The sequence below is a fragment of the Canis lupus genome, chromosome 6 (assembly GCF_003254725.2).
Source record: "Canis lupus dingo isolate Sandy chromosome 6, ASM325472v2, whole genome shotgun sequence".
NCBI classification, from domain to species: Eukaryota; Metazoa; Chordata; class Mammalia; order Carnivora; family Canidae; genus Canis; species Canis lupus.
Window position 1 is genome coordinate 240,084 of NC_064248.1, and position 24,969 is coordinate 265,052.

The window sequence follows — 24,969 nt, forward strand, 5'->3', positions numbered from 1 at the left end:
TTCAAGTATGTAGGGGAGAAGGAGCAGTTGGTGGAGCCTGTGACTCTTGATCTCATGAGGTTGTGAGTTCGAGTCCCAAGTTGGGTGAAGAGTTTAAAAATAAAATTAAAAAAAAAAAAAAGCAAGTGTGTATGTTGTCTGGTACAGTTTTCAGACCCTTATATGTTTTAAGTTTGACAACATTTACCTTGTTTTGTATTTTTCTATATTCTCTGAATATTTATTACACAATGTTTTTCTCAGCTTTCCCTTTCTCATCAAAGTTACTTATTCCCCCCAAATTATAATTTAATAACAGCCATTAAAAAGTAATTTTGAAAATTACTTTGACATTTTGACTTTCTGTACGCACATGTGTATGCCTGTGCACGGATACTATGAAAACCTGGTTGCTTGATTTTTATAAGAACACCTGGGCTGAATACAAGCCAGCAATACTGACAGAGGTAGTAAGTACCAATCACGTTGCATATCAGGTACATTTTAAGCCCATACACTACTAAGAAAATCAAAGAGTACTTTGTCTAGAAAATAAGTATTATCTTGTCTTTTAGTTCAAAGCATCTAATGTGACTTTGTTGCTTATTCTTACACTTTCATTAGTTCCCAGAGGTGTATTTTACTCAACAGTGACAGTTTTATTTTTTATTTTTATTTTATTTATTTATTTTTTTAAAGATTTTATTTATTTATTAATGAGAGACACACACACACACAGAGAGAGAGGCAGAGACACAGGCAGAGGGAGAAGCAGGCCGATGTGGGACTCGATCCCGGGTCTCCAGGATCACACCCTGAGCTAAAGGCAGCGCTAAACCGCTGAGCCAGCCGGGCTGCCCCAGCAGTGACGGTTTTAGAAGTGCCATCTGTCTGTTCCTTTACACAAGATATAGCCACATGCAGTATTATTTGATTTTATATAACTTTTAGGTCAGGAGTATCTGGGTGGCTCCGCTTTGAGCTCAGGTCATGATCCCAGAGTCCCAAGATCGAACCCTGCGTTGGGCTCCCTGCTCAGCGGGGAGTCTGCTTCTCCTTCTGCTCCCTGCTTGTGCTCTCTCTGTCTCTATCTTTCAAAAAAAGGATAAAATCTTTAAAATAAATAAATAAACAAACCATCATTTAAAAAAAAAAACTTTAGTTCAGTTCTCAACCTTTTGAGAAGGCACCATTTTTCTTGCAACATGGACTTTCCTAAGTTCCTACAAATGAAACAGACCTCCAGACAGAATCTGCTTTAATTTTAACATCTCCTAGGATGTTAACTCATCTACCATTAACTTGTATATTTCTGTCCCCAAGATCAGTCCTATACTTTCCAGTACGCTGTTCTGATTTCAAGCACCATGTCTTCTGAACGTTCTTCTGAACATTCTTTGTTACTGTATATTTACCATCATCTGTTTGGAAAAGAACAAGCACAATAACCTTGATCCTTGTTTTCAGTCCCACTTATTCAGGAAATGGAATCTAGAATCATGATCCCACTGAAGACTTCACCCCTCCAGTAAAGCTACAGATTTTATGTGCCTACATAAATTTATGTGACAAGTATTTGTTATAAATTAATTTTAATTGTATTTCAAGTGAAAAAGAAACACTGAAGTGTGTAACTGCTGTATATAGCTTATGAGAAACCTCTTTTCTTTAAAATTTACATAATCACAGGAAAGGAAACTATTACAGTTTGATTGTAACAGTGCTCTGTAGTCCTCTTTGAAACATCCCTGTGTTTGTTGAATATACCTTCTACCAGCCACCCCTCTCTACCATCTGGGAAAAGAGGGCCAAAATTAAAATTTGAATCATCTCCAAACATGAATCTAACAATGAAAAAAAAGTTAGCAATTTCTTTATAAAAAGCAAATCTGTTTTGTAATTACAGATTTTTATACAAATTTCTTGTATCAGGAAGAAATATAGATTTTGTTATGTTACTCTAGCAGTTTTTCTGAGTCTCAGACTAGGAACAAATTAGAAGTATACCCAGTACCAGAAAATGTTTGAATTCACTCTTATTTTTAATCAGTCGGCATAGTAAACATGTCAGTACTAAGCTGGTAGTGGCTGCTAAGGTACATTTAATCAGTAATTCAGGCTTTACATCATGTATTGTGATATCTCTGTATGAGGGGAGATAATGGGTTAAACCTGTGTATCATATGTGATTTTGAAATGAACACCTTGAATAGCACTAATTTTTATTTGTAATATTTTTCTATAATAAAATGAGTAGCATTAGGAAAAGAGGTTTTATTTTGTAAACAATCATATGTGACCTCAAGCATTCTGTAGTTAATATTTTAGTAAAGCCCACAGTAGATACTTCTAAGATCATGTATGAGGGGTGGTGCATGTTGGGATTTAAGTTGGAATAAAATGCATACTTTGTCTAGCTCTGTTTGATTTAGTTTTTTAATATAGTGTGCCAATTTTGTGACTGTAATGTGAAAGTCCTGTTAAAGTGAAAAATTACATCTGACCCCCAAATTAAAGAATTTATGTGTAAAACAAAGTGAATAAATCTCATATCAAATGTCAATCTTTTACATGTGGTTTTCTCCAAGAACATATAAAAATCAATAAAACCCTCTTGATTTTCACATATACATGTTTGCAGTCTTTTTTATGAACTTGTGCTGAAAATGACCCTGTCCTTCTTGAAAAACACCTTGTCCCCTGTTGAGTGAGTATATGTGAGTCTACAGATGAGTGAGTCTATATGTTAGTCTACAAAATACTAAATAAGCTCATCCGCTTCTCCCTAACCATTTTGGAATGTTTTGAGGAATGGATGTGGGTGAACTGGTGCACAGTGTTTGGGAGGATGGGGCTGCTGGCACAACAGGTGCTTTCAAGTCCATGGTCTGCTCCTTGATGAGGTACTCACTTCCCCTCTTTGGTGTTCAGTTCCCTTAATCTATAAAATGGGGAGGTGGAATCCGGTGGCATTTAACATCCCTTCAGCTCTGAATTTTTGTGACTTCTTAGCACCACAGGAAGCAATAGGAGGGAGAAGATATGGTGAGCTCTGTCATAGAAAATCTGCATTTTAGCAGTTCTTCTGATTGGATGCTCAGAGCATGTTTGTAGGATGTGAATGAAAGAACTGTTTATGTGAAAATGCTTTCTAAACTATGTAAAGAAAAATGGTAGAGTTAGTATTCTTAGCAAATTACCTTTACTGGTGATCTTATTCAGCACTGGAAAAAAACTAGGAACAGAGGGAATTTTCACTTCAAATTATGTGGACTTGAAGTGAACCCTGCAGAAGTCTGGAATTTTCTATCATTCACTGGAGTATTAGGGTTCTCCAGGGAAAAAGAACCAATAGGATATCTAGATACAGATAAACATAAGAAGAGACTTGCTGAAATTGGCTCATGTGGTTTGGGAAGCCAAGAAGTCCCAGAATCTGCCATTTGCCAGCTAGAGAACCAAGAAAACCAATGGTATAATTCTGTCCCAAGTCCAAAGGCCTGAGAATCAGGAGAGCTGATGGTTTAACCCCAATGCAAGGCCAGAGGCCCAGAATGAGGAGCTCCAGTGTCTGCAAACAGAAGATGAACATCCCAGCTCCATCAGAGAGAGTGCATTTACCCTTTGCCCTGTTCCACTTGGGCCCCCAAAGGATTAGACGATGCTCACCTACTGATGAGAATGGATCTGTTTACTCATTCTGTTGAATCAAATGCTAATCTTCCAGAAACACCCCTCATAGACCCAGAGATGTGTTACCAGCTATCTGGACATCCCTTAGAGCAGTCAAGACATATAAAATTAACCATCAATTAACTGAGCTCACAGTTGTTAGATGAGTTAGATGAGGCTCTCCAAATTGTATTATCTACCCAAACCCTCATCTAGAAGCCATTCAGTATCTGGTGAGCACCAGGATGTCTGGATGCCAAATAGAATATTTAAGAATGACATTTTCTGGGATCCCTGGGTGGCGCAGCGGTTTAGCGCCTGCCTTTGGCCCAGGGCGCGATACTGGAGACCTGGGATCGAATCCCACGTCGGGCTCTCGGTGCATGGAGCCTGCTTCTCCCTCTGCCTATGTCTCTGCCTCTCTCTCTGTGTGTGTGACTATCATAAATAAATAAAAATTTTTTAAAAAATGACATTTTCTTTTTGAAACTTTGCTTTTCTCTTCTGTGTTGCTTTTTTAAAGGAGCTTTCTGTTCAGAAAAGCACAGAGCAACGAACCAACTGTAAAACGAGGCTATTTCAGAATATACCCGACTCTAGGAAGAGGAATTTTTGTCCTAATTAAGTCTTGGATTTCACAAAGCAGTCTGCCTCACGCTAGGCTTTAGTCTTCCTTTAACTTAACAAATATTGAGTTTCTGTTATGTGCCAAAGTCAGACACAGAGAATAACATCACGAACAAAACATAATCTCTGCCTTTGTGAAGTTTACAGTCATGAGAAGAGACTGGCAGTTAAAATACAGACTACTGTAAGTTACATGATATGGTAGAAATTGACAGATGCTCTAGTGGGGGAAGGTAGAACAGGGTAACCGGTCAGGTATCTTAAGGGTAGCTGGGAGAGGCAGTATACAGTATTAAATATGTCTGGTCAGAGTTGGCCTCACTGAAAAGCTGAGATTTAAGCAAAAACGTTAGCCAGGGTTTGGAAGGGAATCCCTTCATGCTGGGGGAAGGGCTATAGCAGAGGTCCCAAGGCAGGGTCATGCCTGGCATGCATGGGAGCAGTATGAATACCATCACCTGAAACACAGAGGGAGGACTGGGTGGGAGAAGACAGAGATCATGGGCTGGATCAGGAGGGTGCTAGAGGCCACTGGAAGGACTTTGACTTTTACTGTGAGATGGGATCCATTAGAAGGTTTTGAGCAAAGGAAGGGCATGATCTGATTTACATTTCATTTAATTTAATTTATTTGAGAGAGCGAGAGAGCACAAGCATGGGGGAGGGTTAGAGGGAGAAGCAGACTCCACACTGAGCAGGGCGCCCGACGTGGGGATCGAACCCAGGACCCTATGACTATGACCTGAGCCGAAGGCAGATTCTTTAATTGACTAACCACCCAGGTGCCCTGACTTACCTTTTAAATGGTGGCTTGGACAAGGGATGGCAGTGGGAATAGGGAGAATGGTGAAATTCTAAATATATCTTGACAGCGGAGTCGAGATAATTTCCTGAATGATTAACTGTGGAGTGCGAATGAAAGAGAAAAATCAAGTGGCCCAAGTTTTGGCCTCCACACTGGAGAGGGGAAGGCTGTAGGTGGAGTCGGTGCAACAGATTTGAGGAAGTGAAGATCAGGAATGTTTTGTTGAATTTGAGATATTCACGTGGTAGGCAGGTAGGCACGTGTGGATTCTGCAGGTCAGAAGCACAGTCTCACCTGGAGATGGGCATTTATGAATTGTCTGCATACAGAATTTAAGGTGTTAGGAGAGTGAGTGTAGATAGAGAAGAGGGCCAGGGTAAGGAGGAACCAGGAAGAGAGTGAAAAACCACCGTGGAAACAGGAAAAAGCTCACAGAAGTGGGATGTCATGAGCACTAAGTGAACGAAGTCCATCAAGGATGGGGTCACCCGTGTCAATGCTGCCGCAAGATGGCGTTAGGTGACCTCAGAAGACTGGCCACTAATTTAGTGACATGGCGGTCTCTTGGTGACTTACAAAAACATTCTCTCATTACACTTAATTTATCAAATAATCACTTTATTTTACCAGTTCTGCCCAATTTGTCAAATCTTTTTATTAGCCCCCCCCCCCCTTAGAAGAACAAATTGTATTATTTGGTCTCACTATGAATTTTCATTGGGAATATTCAAAACTTCCAAACTCATTTTCCATTTGCTGGGTGTAAGTCTGATGAATATTACTTGCACGAGCCAACTCATTTTTATCATTCATGTGACACCATCCCTTCTCTTTTGAAAGCCCTCTAGAACCTACACTTTGCCCTACTCCAGACCAGCACTTGAAAGAACCCACTTCTTTACCCCATATTCTCATGGCTGCTTGTCAAAAGGCCTTTTCTTCAGTTCACATTATATTTATTAACTTTATGCCTTCAGTTTCTGGCCAGGACACAGATGTTCAAAAATGTGCTTGATGAATGCATAGAAGGAAGGGAGGGGGAAATAAATGGAGAGGGAGAAAGGGAAGATGGGAAAAGAGGAAGTGTGGAGTCCGGCAGTTCCAACTGGAAAATACATGAGCTCTCAGACAGTAGGGCAGTGTCTTTATTCATACTTTTTTTTTTTTAATTCATACTATTTTGATGCAAACTCTAGCAATCCTTGGAAATTAAGATGATATGCCTAGGTAAGCTCACAAGTAAAAAAATTCAAAAGGAAAACAATAAGCATACATCAAAGTATGTTCAGAGTTGAAAACTGATCAGCAAAGTACTGAACGGTCCTCTATTAACTGGTACTAACTAGTACTAAAACTAGTACTTTTTGCAGAGTTCAGTGACCATTACAAATGACACCACCTGAATATTTCATAAAACAGGTCTTCCATTCTCGGGAATAAAACTCATCTACTGTATCAATACACATCAACACTTGTGATCAAAGTGTTAAGTGTTAGCTTGCGTAGACTCTCCCGGCCCCAGTAAATCGTTAACTCCCTTAGTAACGCATAAGATGACGCCTGCCGTGGAAATCACTGGCCCGAGCTCCTGCTCCGAATGTGACCTTGTAGCAGTCATTAACTTTTGTGAGCCCACTGCCGTCTGTTTAACAGCGATATCTATACGACTGACCCCAGGGTTGTGAGAATCACATGAGGACACATGCAAAAACGTGTTGGAAAAGGACTGTGAGCGCGGTGACTCATGGTCAGATCACTGCCCAGGTCTTCTGAACCTGCTCACAGCAGTTCGGGGTCATCCCTGTGGCCACACCTACTGAGGCTGACGGCTGGAACCCTGGGACCTCCCTTGGCGCGCCAGGCCGACGGGGCCTAGAGGTCACGGAGAAGCAGCGTCTCCGGAAAAGAGAGAAACAGCAAAGCAGGGAACCAGAGCAGGGCTGTGAGCACGAGAGGAGGCCCATGAGCACAGAAAAGCTTTGAGGGACGCCTCCTGTTTCAATTTAATGCCATCAACAATTTCAATTCTTGACTTTTGGTTTACGTAAGTGGTGTGCGCGATCGGAATGAAGAACGGCGCCACGGGGACGGGAGGCGGAGTCACGGGGACGGGAGGCGGCGCCACGGGGACGGGAGGCGGCGTCACAAGGACGGGAGGCGGCGCCACGGGGACGGGAGGCGGAGTCACGGGGACGGGAGGCGGTGTCACGGGGACGGGAGGCGGCGCCACGGGGACGGGAGGCGGAGTCACGGGGACGGGAGGCGGCGCCACGGGGACGGGAGGCGGCGTCACAAGGACGGGAGGCGGCGCCACGGGGACGGGAGGCGGAGTCACGGGGACGGGAGGCGGAGTCACGGGGACGGGAGGCGGCGCCACGGGGACGGGAGGCGGAGTCACGGGGACGGGAGGCGGCGCCACGGGGACGGGAGGCGGAGTCACGGGGACGGGAGGCGGTGTCACGGGGACGGGAGGCGGCGCCACGGGGACGGGAGGCGGCGCCACGGGGACGGGAGGCGGAGTCACGGGGACGGGAGGCGGTGCCACGGGGACGGGAGGCGGGGTCACGGGGACGGGAGGCGGCGCCACGGGGACGGGAGGCGGCGCCACGGGGACGGGAGGCGGTGTCACGGGGACGGGAGGCGGCGCCACGGGGACGGGAGGCGGAGTCACGGGGACGGGAGGCGGTGCCACGGGGACGGGAGGCGGAGTCACGGGGACGGGAGGCGGCGCCACGGGGACGGGAGGCGGAGTCACGGGGACGGGAGGCGGCGCCACGGGGACGGGAGGCGGAGTCACGGGGACGGGAGGCGGCGCCACGGGGACGGGAGGCGGCGCCACGGGGACGGGAGGCGGCGTCACAGCGCCAGCGCTCTCGACTCCCGCACGCAGCCCCGGGGAGCCAGGGCTGTTTGCCGCGGGTCCAGAGCTGGAAAAGCGCGGAAGAGGCCGGCTGTTCCGGCGTCATGTCAGACTCACCGCAACCCACCAGGCAGGGGACGGTGCGCGGCTGCTGAGCAGTGCGCCGGGAGCGGGGCGGCCCGTGGGCCCGAGGGCGCTGCGGCGGCGCGGAAGGTCCGTGCGGCGCACGATTTCTCAGCCCGGCGGGTGCCTCCGAGCCAGACGCGGTGCGCACAGCGGCTCCGGCCACTGACTGTGGAAGGCGCGGCCTGGGGCCTGGCAGCTCGCAGCTCGCAGCGGACCTGGCACGCCTGCTCCTGCCAGAGCTTGGCCCAGCGGAAAGTACAAATGCCCCAGAACAGCTTCCGGGGGAGCTGCCGGCCAGGATGCACGATTGCGAAACAACTGCCTTGTTTTTGGGAGGCTCATTTCAATGTTGCCAAACCGAGGTCATGCTTCTCCTACTGCAACTTGGATTTGGAAGGGAATCTGATTCATCTCATTTATTTGACTAAATAACTACCTGATTATTTGGCCAAATTTGATTATTTGGTTAAATTATGAATTTTTCAAATAATTTCCTACATTAAATCCTGTAGCCTCTTCCACTTAATTATCTACTGCCTGCCTCTCTCTAAACCTGTGCTTTACCCTCTCCCCCCTACTTTTCTACCAGGGAGTGTATATAACTGCATACTTTCAAAGCATGTTCTGAAATTTCTCTTTCTTGGCACTGCAGAGAATAAACACAAACCTGGCTTTCAGGTCTTTCCAAGTGATCTGTTAAGAAAGAATGGTTCATGTAGGCTATGAGGAGGTATTTCTTTCTTTTTCTTTTTTTTTAAGATTTTATTTATTTATTCATGAGAAACAGGGAGAAAGAGGCAGAGACATAGGCAGAGGGAGAAGCAAGCAGGCTCCTCACAGGGATCCTGACTAGGGACTCGATCCTGGATTCTGGGATCCCACCCCGAGTCACAGGCAGACGCTCAACCCCTGAGCTACTGGGGCATCCCAATGAGGAGGTATTTCTTAATTCATTTAAGGCAAAACTTATTTGGGATGAGTAAAATGTGTTTTTAGTTCTTTTATTTCATGTGATTATCAAATACCCTTTTTATAATGTCACTACTTTTATTTAAGGCTCCATTTTTTAAAGCCTTTTTTTTTTTTTTTAACATTACCAACATGACAAATTGGAGCTACAAATTTAGTAGCTCCAAGAGCTACTAAAGCACATCCACCCCTCTGGCCCAGGGCAAGGGTTGGTAGGCCGAGTGGTGACAAGCACGAGTGGTGGTTCCTTGCCTGGAGGTTGTTTCTTTTTTTATTTTTTTAATAATAAATTTATTTTTTATTGGTGATCAATTTGCCAACATAGAGAATAACACCCAGTGCTCATCCCTTCAAGTGCCCCCTTCAGTGCCCGTCACCCAGTCACACCCACCCCCTGCCCTCCTCCCCTTCCACCACCCCTAGTTTGTTTCCCAGAGTTAGGAGTCTTTATGTTCTGTCTCCCTTTTTTTTTTTTATAAGTTTTTAAAAATTTTTATTTATTATTTATGATAGTCACACAGAGAGAGAGAGGCAGAGACATAGGCAGAAGGAGAAGCAGGCTCCATGCACCAGGAGCCCGACGTGGGATTCGATCCTGGGTCTCCAGGATCGCACCCTGGGCCAAAGACAGGTGCCAAACCGCTGTGCCACCCAGGGATTCCTCTGTCTCCCTTTCTGATATTTCCCACACATTTCTCCCTTCCTTTCTATTCCGTTTCACTATTATTTATATTCCCCAAATGAATGAGACAATATAGTGTTTGTCCTTCTCCGATTGACTTACTTCACTCAGCATAATACCCTCCAGTTCCATCCACGTCGAAGCAAATGCTGGGTATTTGTCGTTTCTAATGGCTGAGTAATATCCCATTGTATACATGAACCACATCTTCTTTATCCATTCATCTTTCGATGGACACCGAGGCTGCTTCCACAGTTTGGCTATTGTGGCCATTGCTGCTATGAACATCGGGGTGCAGGTGTCCCGGCGTTTCACTGCATCTGTATCTTTGGGGTAAATCCCCAGCAGTGCAATTGCTGGGGCGTAGGGCAGGTCTATTTTTAACTCTTTGAGGAACCTCCACACAGTTTTCCAGAGTGGCTGCACCAGTTCACATTCCCACCAACAGTGTAAGAGGGTTCCCTTTTCTGGAGGTTGTTTCTATTCAAACATTGAACGTACTTGAAACGCATGATAGCCAGAATTGACAATGCCACCAATCTGTGCTGATAAATGGATAAACTTTTATTTACCTATCAAAGGAAAACCAATATTCACTTAAAGCTGCCTAACCCATATTTCCAATAGGAAAGGTGTTTAATTTACTATCCTCCTTTAAAAAGTCTCAAATAAAATATCACTAGGAAAATACATAAAGAATTCTGATTATAAAACTGTCCAGGTAATTAATGGTCATAATAATACTGGGACTGCAGTTAAAGTGATTTTCCATAGTTTACTTGGAAGTACAGATAATCAATACCAAATCTATACATTAAGTTGTAATAGGCAATTGTAAGCAAACAGTATCAAACTCTGTGACTTTTAAAAATTAACCTGAAAAAATGAACCATATAAAAATTGGTATTACTCTTCCAGTTCTCCCAAAAGCTCTACAAAATCAGTGATGTACCATTCTGCGTTGTCTTTTACTTGTTGTCTGATCACATTTCCTCCAAATCCAATGAAAACATCCTAAGAAAGTGAAAAAAAAAAAGGAAAGACTTTTAAAAAGAAGAAGAGGAGGAGGACAAGGAGGAGGAAGGAGAGGGGGAGGAAACAGCAGCAGCCTGGGACAGTAAGAGTTGTTTGAAAAAAGAAACTGTGTTAAGTGGAGCCCAGCCTGGAGGGGAAGCCTCCCCAGCGCCCTGGGAGCCTCCCTGGCTCCAGTGTCCCAAGAATGAATGAGTCCGTGCACTGCACCCCATCCAGGCCAGGGGACACTGCAAGCTTCATGGAGAAGTTAAGCCCTCTTAAAACCAATACAACTGTTTAGAAAGATAAAATCACATCAGGTGGCAACCATCTGAGTTCTACACTGGAGGCAGCTACAGCCAAGCCAGGCAATCTTGAAGAGGGCAGGTGGAAGAGAAGCCTGGGGTACAGCTGAGGGCCCCTGGGGCCTCAACCAGGACCAGAGCAGGCACTTCCTGACAGGCACCCTGTGTGAACCCAACAGTCCTCCCTCCCAGGGCGTGGATTGTCCTGGGCTGAAGGAGACAAGACAACAGCCCAGGGTCTGCTGGCTGCCCCCTACTTTCCATCATCAAGATTATTTAAGGTTTCAACTAATGACCTTGTTTCCTTAATTTTTTTTTTTTTTTTTTTGTTTCCTTAATTTCTACCAAGTGATACCTTCCTGTTGTCAGTGATCTTTTAAAATGTTTTTTTTCTCTTTTTCTGCCAGGATATAGGTACAACAGACGTAATTTGGAAATTCAAAAATCTTTTACTTGCATCTTCACTTTTTTTTCAAACTACACAAGGCGGGGCGGGGGGGGGGGGGGCTGGGCAAAAGTAATGAGATTCTTACCTTCCAGTTAAATTTAGCCCCCTCACTGAGCTTCCTGCCATGTGGCAGCCCTTTCTGCATGCCAGCCCCAGCTTGGCTGTCCTGACACACTGACTCATTCCTTCTCTGTCCAGAAGCCTCCCAAGGCTTCCCAGGACCTGACGGCAACACCACAGTGCCTGATGCGTCAAGTCTTCCACAGCTGCTGAAGAGAAAGCCTGTATATGCGGCTCCTGCCAGCTGACCGCCCAGGTCTGTGCCTAGGACACTGTTCTCTGCTGCCTCCCTGCCTCTGGACACTTCCTCGGTCCGGCCAGGGCTTCAGGTGATGGCGGCCAACCCTCCACCTCTGAGGACTTCACACAGCATGTGCACCCTCGCTCTTGGTTCAGTCGGGCCACGTCACCCTCTGATGACTGGCAGGGTCCTCTGGAATGTCTGATTTTGTCATTTCTCGATGTCAGGATTAGGAGCTCCCTGACAGAACTCTGTACCCTTTACTTCTACACACTCCTCCCTAAACCAGCCCAGCATCTATGACTTAGTCAACCCCGTGGTGGCTGTGAATCCTCTAAAGATGTCTCATCTTGAATTGACTCAAGTCAGCTAAAAGGATCCAAAATTCTTTAACCCCTTTAGGTTAATCATTCAGAGAAAACTATTTTTAGATTTCAGGAAAGTAGGTAATAAAAAGTTCACCACTATATTTGGTTCAAGTTTTCTTCATTTAGAATGACACGATAAGGGCAAAGTCCTACATGAAAAGGACACACAGGATATTCAGGACACGAGCTATCCAGTATGTGTTTCCTGCTAGTTTCAGAAAACGGCATTTATTCAGAAGAATAAAATGCTTTATTTATTTTTTTAAAGATTTTACTTATTTATTCATGAGAGACTCAGACAGGGGCAGAGACACAGGCAGAGGGAGAAGCAGGCTCCCTGCAGGGAGCCCGACATGGGACTTGATCCCAGGACCCCAGGATCACGCCTTGAGCCAAAGACAGGAGCTCAACCACTGAGCCACCAGGCATCCCAGAATAAAATAGTTTAACACAGGTACATTATTAAACCTCTATGAGCCTCAGTTCCCTAATCAGTACAAAGGAGAGGGTAATGTATGAAGAAATAGTGTATCAAATATAATGAGACATTAACATTTTGGTTACAGTATTAAGGGCTGTATTATTATCTGGAATTATTGGGGGAGATGAAGCCAAACCTGGAGCCAACACTTGGGCCAAGAGGTAGCAGCCATGTTGCGAGAACAGGGTCGCTAAAAGGTTTTCTTCCTTAGATTTGCAAGAAGTCAGTTGACATATCGATATTGAGTTGTTTCATTTGTTTTGGTTTGTTACCATGATACCTAGTATGTTCTTATTTTCCTCTCACCAATCTTATGGATTTCTTACTCAGCCATCTAAAACAAAAATACAACCAGAAAAAAACTAGCACACTTGATACATACAGCAGGAGGGCAGGCTTCCATGTCTGTGGCTCCATCTCCAATCATGACTATTTTCTTAAATTGAAATTTTTCCTTTAAAAGCTTAATAACTTTTCCTTTCCCACCAGATTCAGCTGTTGGCTGCATCTCATCAAAACCTGCATATTCACCTTAAAAGAGCAGTAAAAACAGTGTCAGTGAAAAAAATAAATAAATAAAACTCATCGCAATCACAAAAAACAAACAAAACAAAACAAAACAAAAACAAGGTCAGTGATCGCAGAATTATATCAGTAGGGCCAGCTTTGTGCACAGATGATACCCTCCCTTAAATGTCACCAAGAAGGCTAAAAATGGCCTCAGTAAAGTGACACAGCCTGGACTCCCACACCTATTCCTCCGCATAACAAGCATGGCTTTATAAAGGCAGGCACCTCTCTCTGCGTTTGCTCCTTTAGGGCTTAAACACCATGAGGCCGATCAGTTTTGTCCTCTAAGCTGTCACAGTCGTAGTTCTCAAGCCTGCTGCTGGGCCAGAACACCATGAAACAATAACACACTAAAGGTTTTTAAAAAGTTACTATATTATTTCATCTAGGAGGAGATTCCAACTTACATGTGATCAATTTTCTTTCTTACAGCAATTACCACACTCACTCTCTACATTTTTTTATGAGCTCTACCTACGTGTAGACCCTTCAAAAATGTTCTGTCAACACATTTAAAATGTTTTAAATTAATATTTAGTTTTAAGGATGTCAGCCACCCCTTGCCATAACTAGAGACCTCCTGAGATGGTAGTAAAACAGCTGCAGCTCTGCAACGATCCAGAGAGGGGCCAGGGGCGCTTCAAAGGCAGCGACTTGCTGCTAACAACCTCTCCTTCCTGAGCCTAAACTGGTTGAAATACATAGAACTCTCAAAAACCTGAAATATGACATGTAACAAAAATGAGTCACCTGGGTACCCAGGAATCAAATGCAGACATTTATATACAGAGAGGGATTATATGGACACTAAAACCAGGAGAGATGATGGCCTAAGTCTATTTTACAGAGCAAAGCATACCAAGGAGCAAAAGACATCGGTCAAGAGAATCCTTCATCTCGAACAAAAAACAAAACAAAACAAAAACTAGAGGGTATTACGCTAAGCAAAATAAGTCAATCACAGAAAGACAACTTCATATGATCTCAGTCATATGTGGAATTTAAGAAACAAAGCAGAGGATCATAGGGGAAGGGTGGAAAAAATAAAACAAGACAAAATCATAGACAAACCATAAGAAATTCTCAACTCTAGGAAACAAACTAGAGAGAGAGGGGAGATGGGGAGGTGTAACTGGGTGATGGGCATTAAGGAGGGCACTTGATGTTATAAGCACTGGGTGTTTGGGCAACTGATGAATCACTGAACTCTACCCCTGAAACTAACAATATACTATATATTAATTAACTGAATTTAAATAAAGTAACATAAATTAAATTAAATTTAAAAAGAGAGAATCCTTCATCTCAATATTTAACTCTGAGGCTGCCGTGCTTCAGTTGCATTCCAACACACATTACATTATTTATTGAACACTAAAACTGACCAGAAAGGGAAAATGATACCATTAAAGTCTTACCATTAAAGTAAAACTTCAGCCTATTGGCAAATACATTGGTTGATGGGATATTGAGCTTTGAAGCAACGTGCTCTACAATGCTCCTAAAGCCACCAGATATTAGGAAAACCTGAACATTTCGCTCTTGCAGGTGACTTACTAGCTCCCTGCAAAAAAAGAAATATAAAACACCAAAACACTGATTAATATAAAAGAAAAAACATGAAATGTGAAAAGTAAAATACATTTTTTCCCCTGGAAGCATTTGCCCAAATACATTGGACAAGGTATTATTGCCTGGTTAATTATGTTGTATGTGTGTTTTTCAAAATGCACTTAGAAATTAATAGGTGGGGTTGGATTGCTTAGGAAACCATCCCACAACTCTATTCTGCCCATGAACCTAGAAACACAAAATGAAGAGGAAGCTTGGGCTCTCCGTAGGGAGTAGGGGGGAAGGGAGAAGGGCAGATGACTTGGGCGGGGCCAACCAGTCTGACAGGACCACAGGGAAGAGCTCAAAGAAGCAGGCAGAAGGGGCTGTTAGAGCAATGGTGAGATACTCTTCAGAGGATGTGCCCCAAAACACAGGTGCTGACAGACAGCCAGCACCCAGACCCGGGCTCCTCTTACCTTATGCCAGGGGTCAGGTGTGGGGGGTGCTCTGCTATGAGCCTTTGCACCTGTTCCCTGGAGGGCTGGATCAGAGCTAAGCGCTCTGTGAGGGCAGCCTTGAAAGGCACTGCTCCACCCATGGCTCGCCGGGTCCTAGGAGGAAGACCCAACAATCAGGCTAGCCATGTCAGATGACCCTTTGGTTCACAGGCCTTACCTCCCCAGCTCCCCCCACATTTGCCCACAAGGAAGGTGCTACCCAGAGCCCCACCATACAGCAGACATGCTACAATGCCATGGGACTGAGGCCTGGGAATAAACTTCCTGCAAGTTTGCTTGAGAATCATATTAGTATTATGTGGCCATGTCTTGTATCAAATGCAGCTGAACATGAAATGGTCCATGACCTGGTGATTGTAGGCAGCAATGGGGAGGGCAGGCAGGAGGGAGGAGTCTCACCCAGGCAGAAACTGAGAGACTGAACCAAAACTAGCCATGTCACAAAGCACTGGGTGCTTAACGATCCCCTACCCCGTCATTCTTCTTTGGTTGGTTATGGTCATCGTTTCTCTGACCAAACTAAGAGCATGTCATCCATATTTATTTGTCAGAGGCAACTATTTTTTTTTTTTTGCCATGAGAATTTGCATAAATGGATGACAGGATGATGTACACTACCCAACTCGGCTCAAAGTGATAAAAGAAGCTTACTGCCCATGATCGGCAGTCAGGGACTAAAAATAGGGGAATTATGGTCCTGCCTGTCATCCAAATGTCACTGTTTTGCAATTATTTCTCATTTCATAAAGTGACTGAATACTGTTCCTACATTTCTGACACAGCATCCTCAACTCCACAGAATCTGGCTAGCTCATCAATTCCTTCTTCTCTGATGACTGTGCTATCAACATCAAAGCACACTGCGTCAGCTGAACAGAAAAGCTTCCTCAATTCTGAATGGGAGACCATCCTTGAAAGAATCTTCCTCCTACAACAAGAAAAGATAAATATATTTAAAGACCCATCATCACAAGAAGATCCAATTTTGCCTACTAATGCCAATATACTTTGATTCATATCAAAGTCAAGCATATCCCACATAAACATGGACTCAAGGATTTATTCATTTTTTAACAAAAAGTAAGCATCTTCTAAATGTCAGGCTCTGAGGAGACAAAGATGAGGTGGGCCAAACTCTTCTCCCAGGAATCACTCTAATGAAGGTACTAGCTTATAAATGTATCTGATGTTCAACCAATATTCAACTATTTTTGACCTAATAATAATAGCAATAAGGCAAGTGCTGAAGTGGAAATGTGCCTAAGATACTATGGGCACAGAGAGAAAATGCTTAACCTTGCCCTGAAACAGGGCTTCCCAAGGACAGTCATTCGAACTGAACCTTGAAGGGGTAAAAAATAAAAAAGAAAAAAAAAAAGAACCTTGAAAGGTTAAGTGGCCTGAGTGGGTTCTCAAACAGCAGTGTATCAGTTGGGCGTGTGCAGGGAGGAGAGAGCAGGGAGGTGGAGGCAAGAAGATAGGGCCATGATGCAGAGAGGAGGGTGTGGCAGAGGCAAGGAGCAGAAGGATGGATGAGATCCTGGAAGCTGCCCCACGGAGTCCAGCTGCCAGGCGGTGCACGAAGGGGGGCTCTGGGCCAGGCTGAGGAGTTTGGATCATACCATCCAGGTAACAGGAAACCTTGAAAGGCTTTTTGCCGTGGAAGAGGTCAGAGCTTGAACCGCATCTGAACCGCACATGGATTAGTCACCAATACAGAGGCCATAATTGAGGGTATGGCCTGACGAAAGTCAGCACAGTGGAGAGAGCAGGGAAAGAAGAGGGCTAAGGGCAGAGCCTGCAGAAATGGAAAGGGTCAGCTCAGGGGCCTGGGAAGGAAACAGAAGAGGAGGTCAGGCTCACAGGAAGGGACTGGAGACCACAGTGCTGAAGAAGCTTAAAAAAAAAAAAAAGGAATTTTCAGAATCTTATATTTTTATTTTATTTATTTATTTGAGAGAGAGAGCATAAGCTAGGAGAGGGGCAGAGAGAAAGGGAGAAGCAGGCTTCCTGTGGAGCAGGTACCTCGACGTGGGGCTCCATCCCGGGACCTGAGAATCATGCCCTGAGCCGAAGGCAGACACTTCACTGAGGGAGCCACCCAGGTGCCCCCAAGAGTTTTGTGTTTTTTAAGCAAATCACTGGACTAGAATATTAGGGGTAAATGGGATCCTAAAAATTGCCTACACCTCTCATCAAATATGTCATGTACGAGGCCACACAGATGATGCAAATAACCTATATTTAGAACAGATGCTGGTTGAGACGCCTGGGTGGCTCAGCGGTTGAGCCACCTTTGGCTTTGACTTGGGGCGTGGTCCCAGAGTCCCTGGATCGAGTCCAGGGAAGGGAAGGGAGAAAGAAAAGAAAAGAAAGAAAGAAAAGAAAAGAAAGAAAAAAGAACAGAACAGATAACGGCTAAAAACAGACTCAAAGGAGCTGGCCAACCTGCTTCCTAACTGATTTCTAACCTTGCGTCTGGCAGAATGATCCAAGCCAAAGTTGACCTGAGGAGAAAAAAACATTTTACAGCAGGGCTGGCAAACTATAGCCAGTAGGCAAATCAACTACAACCTGTTTTTGTACAGCCTGTGAAGTAAGACTAATTTTCACATTTCATTTATTTTATTTATTTATTAAAGATTTTTTATTTATTTCTTTTTTTAAGATTTATTTATTTATTCAGAGAAAGAGAGGCAGAAACACAGGCAGAGGGAGAAACAGGCTCCATGCAGGAAGCCTGATGCGGGACTCGATCCCCGGTCCCCAGGATCACACCCCGGGCTGCAGGCGGCACTAAACCGCTGCACCACTGGGTCTCCCTTATTTATTCCTTTGAGAGAGAGCACAAACAGAGGGAGAGGCAGAGGGAAAGGGAGAAGCAGACTCTCCACTGAGCTAGGAGCCCAACTCAGAGCTTGATCCTAGGACCTAAAGATCATGACCTAAGCCAAGGCAGATGCTTAATCATCTGAGCCACCCAGGCACCCCTTTATTTTCTTTTTTTCAAGTAGGCACCATACCCAGCACAGAGCCCAACACGGGGCTTGAACTCACAACCCTGAGATGAAGACCTGAGGTGAGATCAAGACCTGAGGTGAGATCACCAACTGAGCCACCTAGGCACCTCTATATTTTAAATAACTGTGAAAAAAATCAATAGAATAAAACTCTGTGACACACAAAACCTATAAATTTCAAAATCCAGTGTCCATAAGTAGAGTTTCAGCAGAACACAGCCACGCTCACCGGTTTATGCATCCAGAGCTGCCTTCACACAACAATGGGAAGGAGCAGCAACAGAGACGGAGGCCCCCACAGCCTAAAATATTCACCATCTGGCCCTTGACAGAAAAATTGCTGACCCTTGTTTGGAACCCTTACAAAAGAGTGCTTCAAATGGGAAACAGGAGTTTCACTGGAGACCCACAGAAACAGGGGAAAAGGAGGCAAATTAATGCATCCAGTAAGGTAACAGAGTATTAAACTCTAACATCAGCCTCAATGTGAATGAAGTTTCTATTAAGCAGAAAACTATTAAAAATACAAGAATACAAGAGTGGCACAGACAGTTAAGCAGCTCAGGTCATGATCTGGGGGTCCTAGGATCCAGTCTCACATCGGCTCTGCTCTCAGCACAGTATCTCTCTGCCCTACCCCCTCCCCGCTCTCTCAAATAAATAAATCTTTTAAAAAATACATGAATACTAAATACATATTCTACTAATTATCTATAATCTCTTTCCACCCCTGTCATGCTCCTGTTAAAGCCAATCCCTCACCTCAGAGGACCGATTTCCCAGGTTCACACATCATCCCCTCTTAGCGACTGAGCTCCTTTGCTGATTGCTTCTCTGAATGTTGCAGTGACCCACGGTCCACCCCTGGTCTCCTCTGACCATACCCACTCCCTCAATGGAGCCATACAGGCTCGGGGCTTTACATGTCACCTCTATGATAGTGACCCCCAACACAGACCTGGAGCCCAGTCCTGTCTCCCAAACTCTCAACTCCAACCACCGACCTGACCTCACTTGGGTATCTGATAAACATCCCAAACTACACATGCCTAAAACTGTACTCCTGATCTTCTTGCCCCCAAACTGCCATCTTGCGCCTTCTTTCTCTCCCTCGACAGTCCCAAAACAATCATCCAGGAAACTGTGTTGCTTCTACCTTTAAAGTCCAAGCACAATCTGACCACTTCTCCACTTCTCACCCCATCCATGTCTATCCCTCTAGCCTGAGTTGCCAAAGTTTCTTGCCAAGACTGTACCAACAGCCTCCTAAAAGCCCCCCCCCCCGTTTCTGTTCTCAACATAACCGACAAAGTAATCATTGTAAGCTACTAAACAAATCACGTCACACTTCTAGTTCAAAATCCTTCAACAGCTCCTCATTTTATTAAGAGTAAACGCCAAAGCTTTTACAACTACCTCTAAGGTCTGTCCCTCCCCTGGTACCACCACCACCACCACCACGCCCTCCCCATTACCTCTCTGATCTCATTTCCTACTTGTGTCCCCCTGCTCACTCTGCTCCAGCCACACTGGTCTTCCTGCTGCTCTGGAAATGCACTGAGCCAACTCCCCACTCAGGGCCTTCGCTCCAGCTGTGCCCCTCGTGGGAATGCTCTTCACTTAGATACCCACTTGGCCAAATCCTTTATCAGGAGTTTGCCCAAATAATACTAGGTGTCAACTATACTTCAATTTAAAAAAACAATGAATTTTTTAAAAAAGGGGTTGGCCCAAGTATCACCTTCTTCCATGAGCCAGCCCTGACCACCCTATTTATCACTGCAACCTCTCTCTCCTTATCCTTAACCCAACCTTACTAATATCCCTATGTCTTTTTCTTTTTTCTGTAACATCTGTCATCTTCTTTTTTTTTTTTTAATTTTTATTTATTTATGATAATCACAGAGAGAGAGAGAGGCAGAGACACAGGCAGACGGAGAAGCAGGCTCCATGCACTGGGAGCCCGACGTGGGATTCGATCCCAGGTCTCCAGGACCGCTGCGCCACCCAGGGATCCCCATCTATCATCTTCTAACATACGATAAATGATACTCATTATGTTTACCAAGTATTGTCCGTCTGTCCTCATTTTATAAGCTTTGTTCACTGCTGGATCCTTAGGACTAAGAACAGTAGCAGGCACATAGCTTAATAAGATTTGTTGAGTAAGTGAATGAATAAAGCTCAAATGCCGTCTTCACTACCAAGTCTTCCCTGATTCCCTGGGGCTGAAAAAAATTTCTCCCCAGAACTTCCACAGTACTTCATGTAGACCTGTTTTCAATATATGAAATTCATAACATTCCTAATTATCTTAAACTTATTTATGTGCGTGTCACCTCCACTCCTGGATTGCAAGCTCTTCATACTAAGATCCAAAATTCCCCAAAACACTTATTTTGAGCTTCTTTTGAGTAGATGTCAATTAATTTCTGAAGGTTGAATAAATGAAATGATATCATTGTGAAGTACATGCGATAACTATTTTTTTTAGGTTTTTATTGCAGAGAATTTCAAATACATAGAAAAATAGAGTGAACAAATACATGAATTCCATGTATGCATCACCCTGCTTCAATGATCCAAGCAAGTGGTGCTTCATCAACAACTCCATTATAAAAGGTTCTGTACCCCAATTCCAACATGGGGAATTCCCACACATCTGAGCAATTCTTAGACACCACCTGGTGTCCCCTATCATTCAACTCAATTCTGACACTATGTATTGAGATAGTACCAGATTCCACAGGTTAAGCTCCACAAGACTGAACCCCCTACCACCACCACCACCACACACACAAACACACACACACACACACACACACACACACACACACATTTAAGACCCTCGTGTCAGGGACCCTGGGTGGCTCAGAGGTTGAGCACCTGCCTTCAGCTCAGGGCGTGATCCCGGGACCCTGTGTTTGAGTCCCTGCAGGGAGCCTGCTTCTTCCTCTCCCTGTGTCTCTGCCTCTCTTTCTGTGTCTCTCATGAATAAATAAAATCTTAAAAAAAAAAAAAAAAAAAGACCCAGTGCCAAGTCCAGGTTGTCACCTGAGCTTCTGATCAATTAGCTATATTGAGCAAAGGCACCAACAACTTCCTCCTTGGGTTTGACTGATTTGCTAGAATGGTTCATAGAACTCAGAGACATGTTTTACTTGTCAGATGGAAGAGACACACAGGTCAAGTTATGTCGGAAGAAGCACAGAGCTTCCATACCCTCCCTGAGCCTACCATTCTTCCGCACCTCCATGTGTTCACCAACCCAACATGGGAGCTCTCCAAACCCTGTCTTTTGGGTTTTTAGTCATCACAAAGGCATGACTGATTAAATCATTGGCCATTGGTGACTGGCTAGATCACCAACCCCTCTCTGCTCTCCAGAGGTCAGGGATATAAGACTAAATATTCCAATCCTCTAGTCACCAAGGTCAGTTCCACTGGCAGATAGCTCCATCGTTAGGTGCATACAGTCCAAAAGTCACCTCACTGACATAAGAACACCTTTATCACTCTCATCACAGGAAGTTCCAAGGGTTTTAAGAGCTTTGTGCCAGAGATGCCTAAATATGTTTCTTATTATAAATCATAGGGCAGCCCCAGTGGCGCAGCGCTTTAGCGCCGCCTGCAGCCGGGGGTGTGATCCTGGAGAACCGGGATCGAGTCCCATGTCGGACTCCCTGCATGGAGCCTGCTTCTCCCTCTGCCTGTCTCTGCCTCTCTCTCTCTCTCTCTCTCTATGTCTATCATAAATAAATAAAAATAAATATTTAAAAAATAATAAAAATTTACAAATAAATAAATAAATAAAATAAATCATAATATCACACCCAAACACCTCCACCTTTTCTCATTATCTTGAATCAAATCACATAATTTCATCCAAAATATTTCAGTGTATATTTCTAAAATGTAAGGACTGTTTTTTAACATGGCCATTACATTTTAATTTTACATTTTAATTTTAAATATACTCCTGTACCTGCCTGTATTCATGTCTGGCTTCTGAGGATTCCAGAATCAAATCACATTAAGACTTAATCATATCAGACTTAACAATGCCCTTGCAAATCCATTCCCCATTATCAGCATATCGATTAACATAATGTCTCCGTTATTCAATTAGTTTATGCTCTTCATGATTTGGATCCTATCTATTTCACCAATCTATCACTCATTGCTCTTCTCCAACACACACACACACACACACACACACACACACACAACACTTATGCTCAAGATATACACAGGATGTCTTCTTCTCTAAATATGTCATAGTTTTTTATTTTTTAATTTTTTAAAGAAGAGTTTATTTATTTATTCATGAGAGACACAGAGAGAGAGGCAGAGACACAGGCAGAGGGAGAAGCAGGCTCCATGCAGGGAGCCCAACGTGGGACTTGATCCTGGGTCTCCACGATCACGCCCTGGGCTGAAGGCAGCGCTAAACCATGGAGCCACCCCGGCTGCCCCTGTCATGGTTTTTTAAACCTCTGTGCTTTTGCAAATGCTGTTCCCTCTGCCTAAAATCACCTAATCCCTCATACCTAGTGGACAAATTCCTATTTATTCTTCAAGATGAAGATTAAATAACCTTCCTGATACTGTTTTATTTCCTTCCCACCCCTTCAAATAATTAATTAGAATTAATTAATCAGGGATGCCTGGGTGGCTCCATGGTTGAGCATCTGTCTTTTGCTCAGGGCCATGATCCTGGGGTCCTGGGATCAAATCCCACATCAGGTTCCCTGCATGGAGCCTGCTTCTCCCTCTGCCTGTGTATCTGCCTCTCTGTGTGTGTGTGTGTCTCTCATGAATAAATAAATAAATTTTTTTAAAAAACCTATGCGGACTCAGGAAATGTCAAACATTTTCATCAAGAACTCAGACCAAAGTTCTGCTAGCTGGACAACACAATGGGTTATCATTCATTAACAGTGAAAGAAGAAAGTCTGCACATTCTTTGGGAGACCAGCAGATAGAAACAGGTTTCATAAATCAAGTTTCCAACAAGCTGGGGAACACCAAATAGCTTGCTACCCTACCCTGTCTGTGGCTCAGTAACTACCTACTGGGCTCTGGACTAGAGGAAATCAATCCAAACTCATAACACATGGCTAGGCAGGCTCGCTCCACAAGCCTAAAAGACAGGGGTCTAGGGACACCTGGGTAGCTAAGTGGTTACACATCTGCCTTCAGCTCAGGGCGTGATCCCAGGGTCCTAGGATCGAGTCCCGTATAGGGTTCCCCACATAGAACCTGCTTCTACCTCTGCCTGTGTCTCTGCCTCTGTGTCTCTCATAAATAAATAAAATCTTAAAAAAAAGAAAAAAAAGACAGCGGTCTATCGGTGGAGAAGCAATGCTTGGTGCAATGCAACCCCACTGAGCATAGAGAATGAATCATGTAAATAGAAAGAAAGCCACGAACAGACAAATATGTAAGAAGAGCTAAAATGAGATCAATGGGACAGGCTAAAGGCTGTGCATGAGGCAGTACAATGTAACTCAGAGTGGGCACTTAGGAGAATAACGGACAGGCTCCTTTGGTGTCCATCAAAAGATGAATGGATAAAGAAGATGTGGTCTATGTATACAATTACTCAGCCACCAGAAAGGACGAATACCCACCATTTGCTTCAACGTGGATGGAACTGGAGGGTATTATGCTGAGTGAAGTAAGTCAATCGGAGAAGGACAATCATTATATAGTTTCACTCAAACGGGGAATATAAAAAATAGTGAAAGGGAATATTGGGGAAAGGAGAGAAAATGAGTGAAAATATCAGTGAGGGTGACAAAACATGAGAGATACAACAAGGGGTAGTGGAAAGGGAGGTGGGCAGGGGTTGGAGGTGACTGGGTAACGGGCACTGAGGGGGGCACTTGACGGGATGAGCACTGGGTGATATGCTATATATTGGCAAATTGAACTCCAATAAAAATTTTAAAAATATAAATAAATAAATAAATAAATAAATAAATAAATAAATAAATAAATAACTGACAGGCTCCTAAAGCCTCAAACCTTCTAAGGCCAAAGCCAGTGCACACTGCCACCCTGTGCCCAGCTTAAGGCTGGAGAAGTTCAGCACAGGCACTGTCTCCAAGAGGCTGCCAGTCTCACTGAGGGGTTCAGACAAGTCCATGTCTGTCCATGTTCAGACTGTCCATGTTCAGACAAGTTCAGACTGTCCATGTCTGAGAAGCCAGTGACCTGAGGCTCTCCCCAACCACTGACAACAGCAGTAGCTTCAAGCAGACCATCAGCCTCAAATACGCAAGGAAACACACATTTCCTCAAATGCAGTGAGGACGGATTTCCAGACCCCCCGATGGACACTAGTCCTGACCTGTGACTCAGAATCACTGACCCCTGCCTTCTGGGTGGCACTCTGGTACCAAAGGCAGAGAAAATAGGATGTTGGAGACAAACATTGCAATGAATTTACTAGGAAGGCTGATTCTTTCTCCACACCCTCCCAAGGAGACAGAGCTGGATTATGGATTTCGACCCTTAAACTTGTCCACACAACACTCAGGTCAGGGGAAATGCCCTCCACCCCAAGGGTCACGCAGCTTTCAGCTCCCTGCTCAGACTTCAGAACAAGTGGCCTCAGCTTGTGTCAGCTTTTCCCAGCATGCACTGTGAAGCATGCACTGTCTCC

The 24,969-nt window shown here is 44.4% G+C and overlaps 2 protein-coding genes across 14 annotated transcripts in view; one reads left to right on the forward strand and one right to left on the reverse strand.

The window, feature by feature from the left end:
* NIPSNAP2 (nipsnap homolog 2) overlaps positions 1 to 2,607 on the forward strand; it is a 33,546-nt gene extending 30,939 nt beyond the window's left edge. For both annotated transcript variants that reach the window (XM_025425690.3, XM_025425691.3), the window contains exon 10: positions 1,447 to 2,607. In XM_025425690.3, the coding sequence (XP_025281475.3) occupies positions 1,447 to 1,511 (65 nt within the window). In that variant the 3' untranslated portion in view covers positions 1,512 to 2,607. The remainder of the gene's footprint in view (positions 1 to 1,446) is intronic.
* A 7,654-nt stretch (positions 2,608 to 10,261) lies between these two features.
* PSPH (phosphoserine phosphatase) overlaps positions 10,262 to 24,969 on the reverse strand; it is a 53,503-nt gene continuing 38,795 nt past the window's right edge. For 9 of the 12 annotated variants that reach the window (XM_035718406.2, XM_035718404.2, XM_025425711.3 and 6 more), the window contains 5 exons: positions 16,049 to 16,207; positions 15,238 to 15,372; positions 14,626 to 14,771; positions 13,020 to 13,168; positions 10,262 to 10,734 (listed from right to left, as the gene is read on the reverse strand). In XM_035718406.2, the coding sequence (XP_035574299.1) occupies positions 10,627 to 10,734; positions 13,020 to 13,168; positions 14,626 to 14,771; positions 15,238 to 15,372; positions 16,049 to 16,188 (678 nt within the window). In that variant the 5' untranslated portion in view covers positions 16,189 to 16,207 and the 3' untranslated portion in view covers positions 10,262 to 10,626. Of the gene's footprint in view, positions 10,735 to 13,019; positions 13,169 to 14,625; positions 14,772 to 15,237; positions 15,373 to 16,048; positions 16,208 to 17,750; positions 17,787 to 24,969 lie in introns of all 12 variants that reach the window. The other 3 variants (XM_035718405.2, XM_049111037.1, XM_049111039.1) reach the window with 2 other exon arrangements.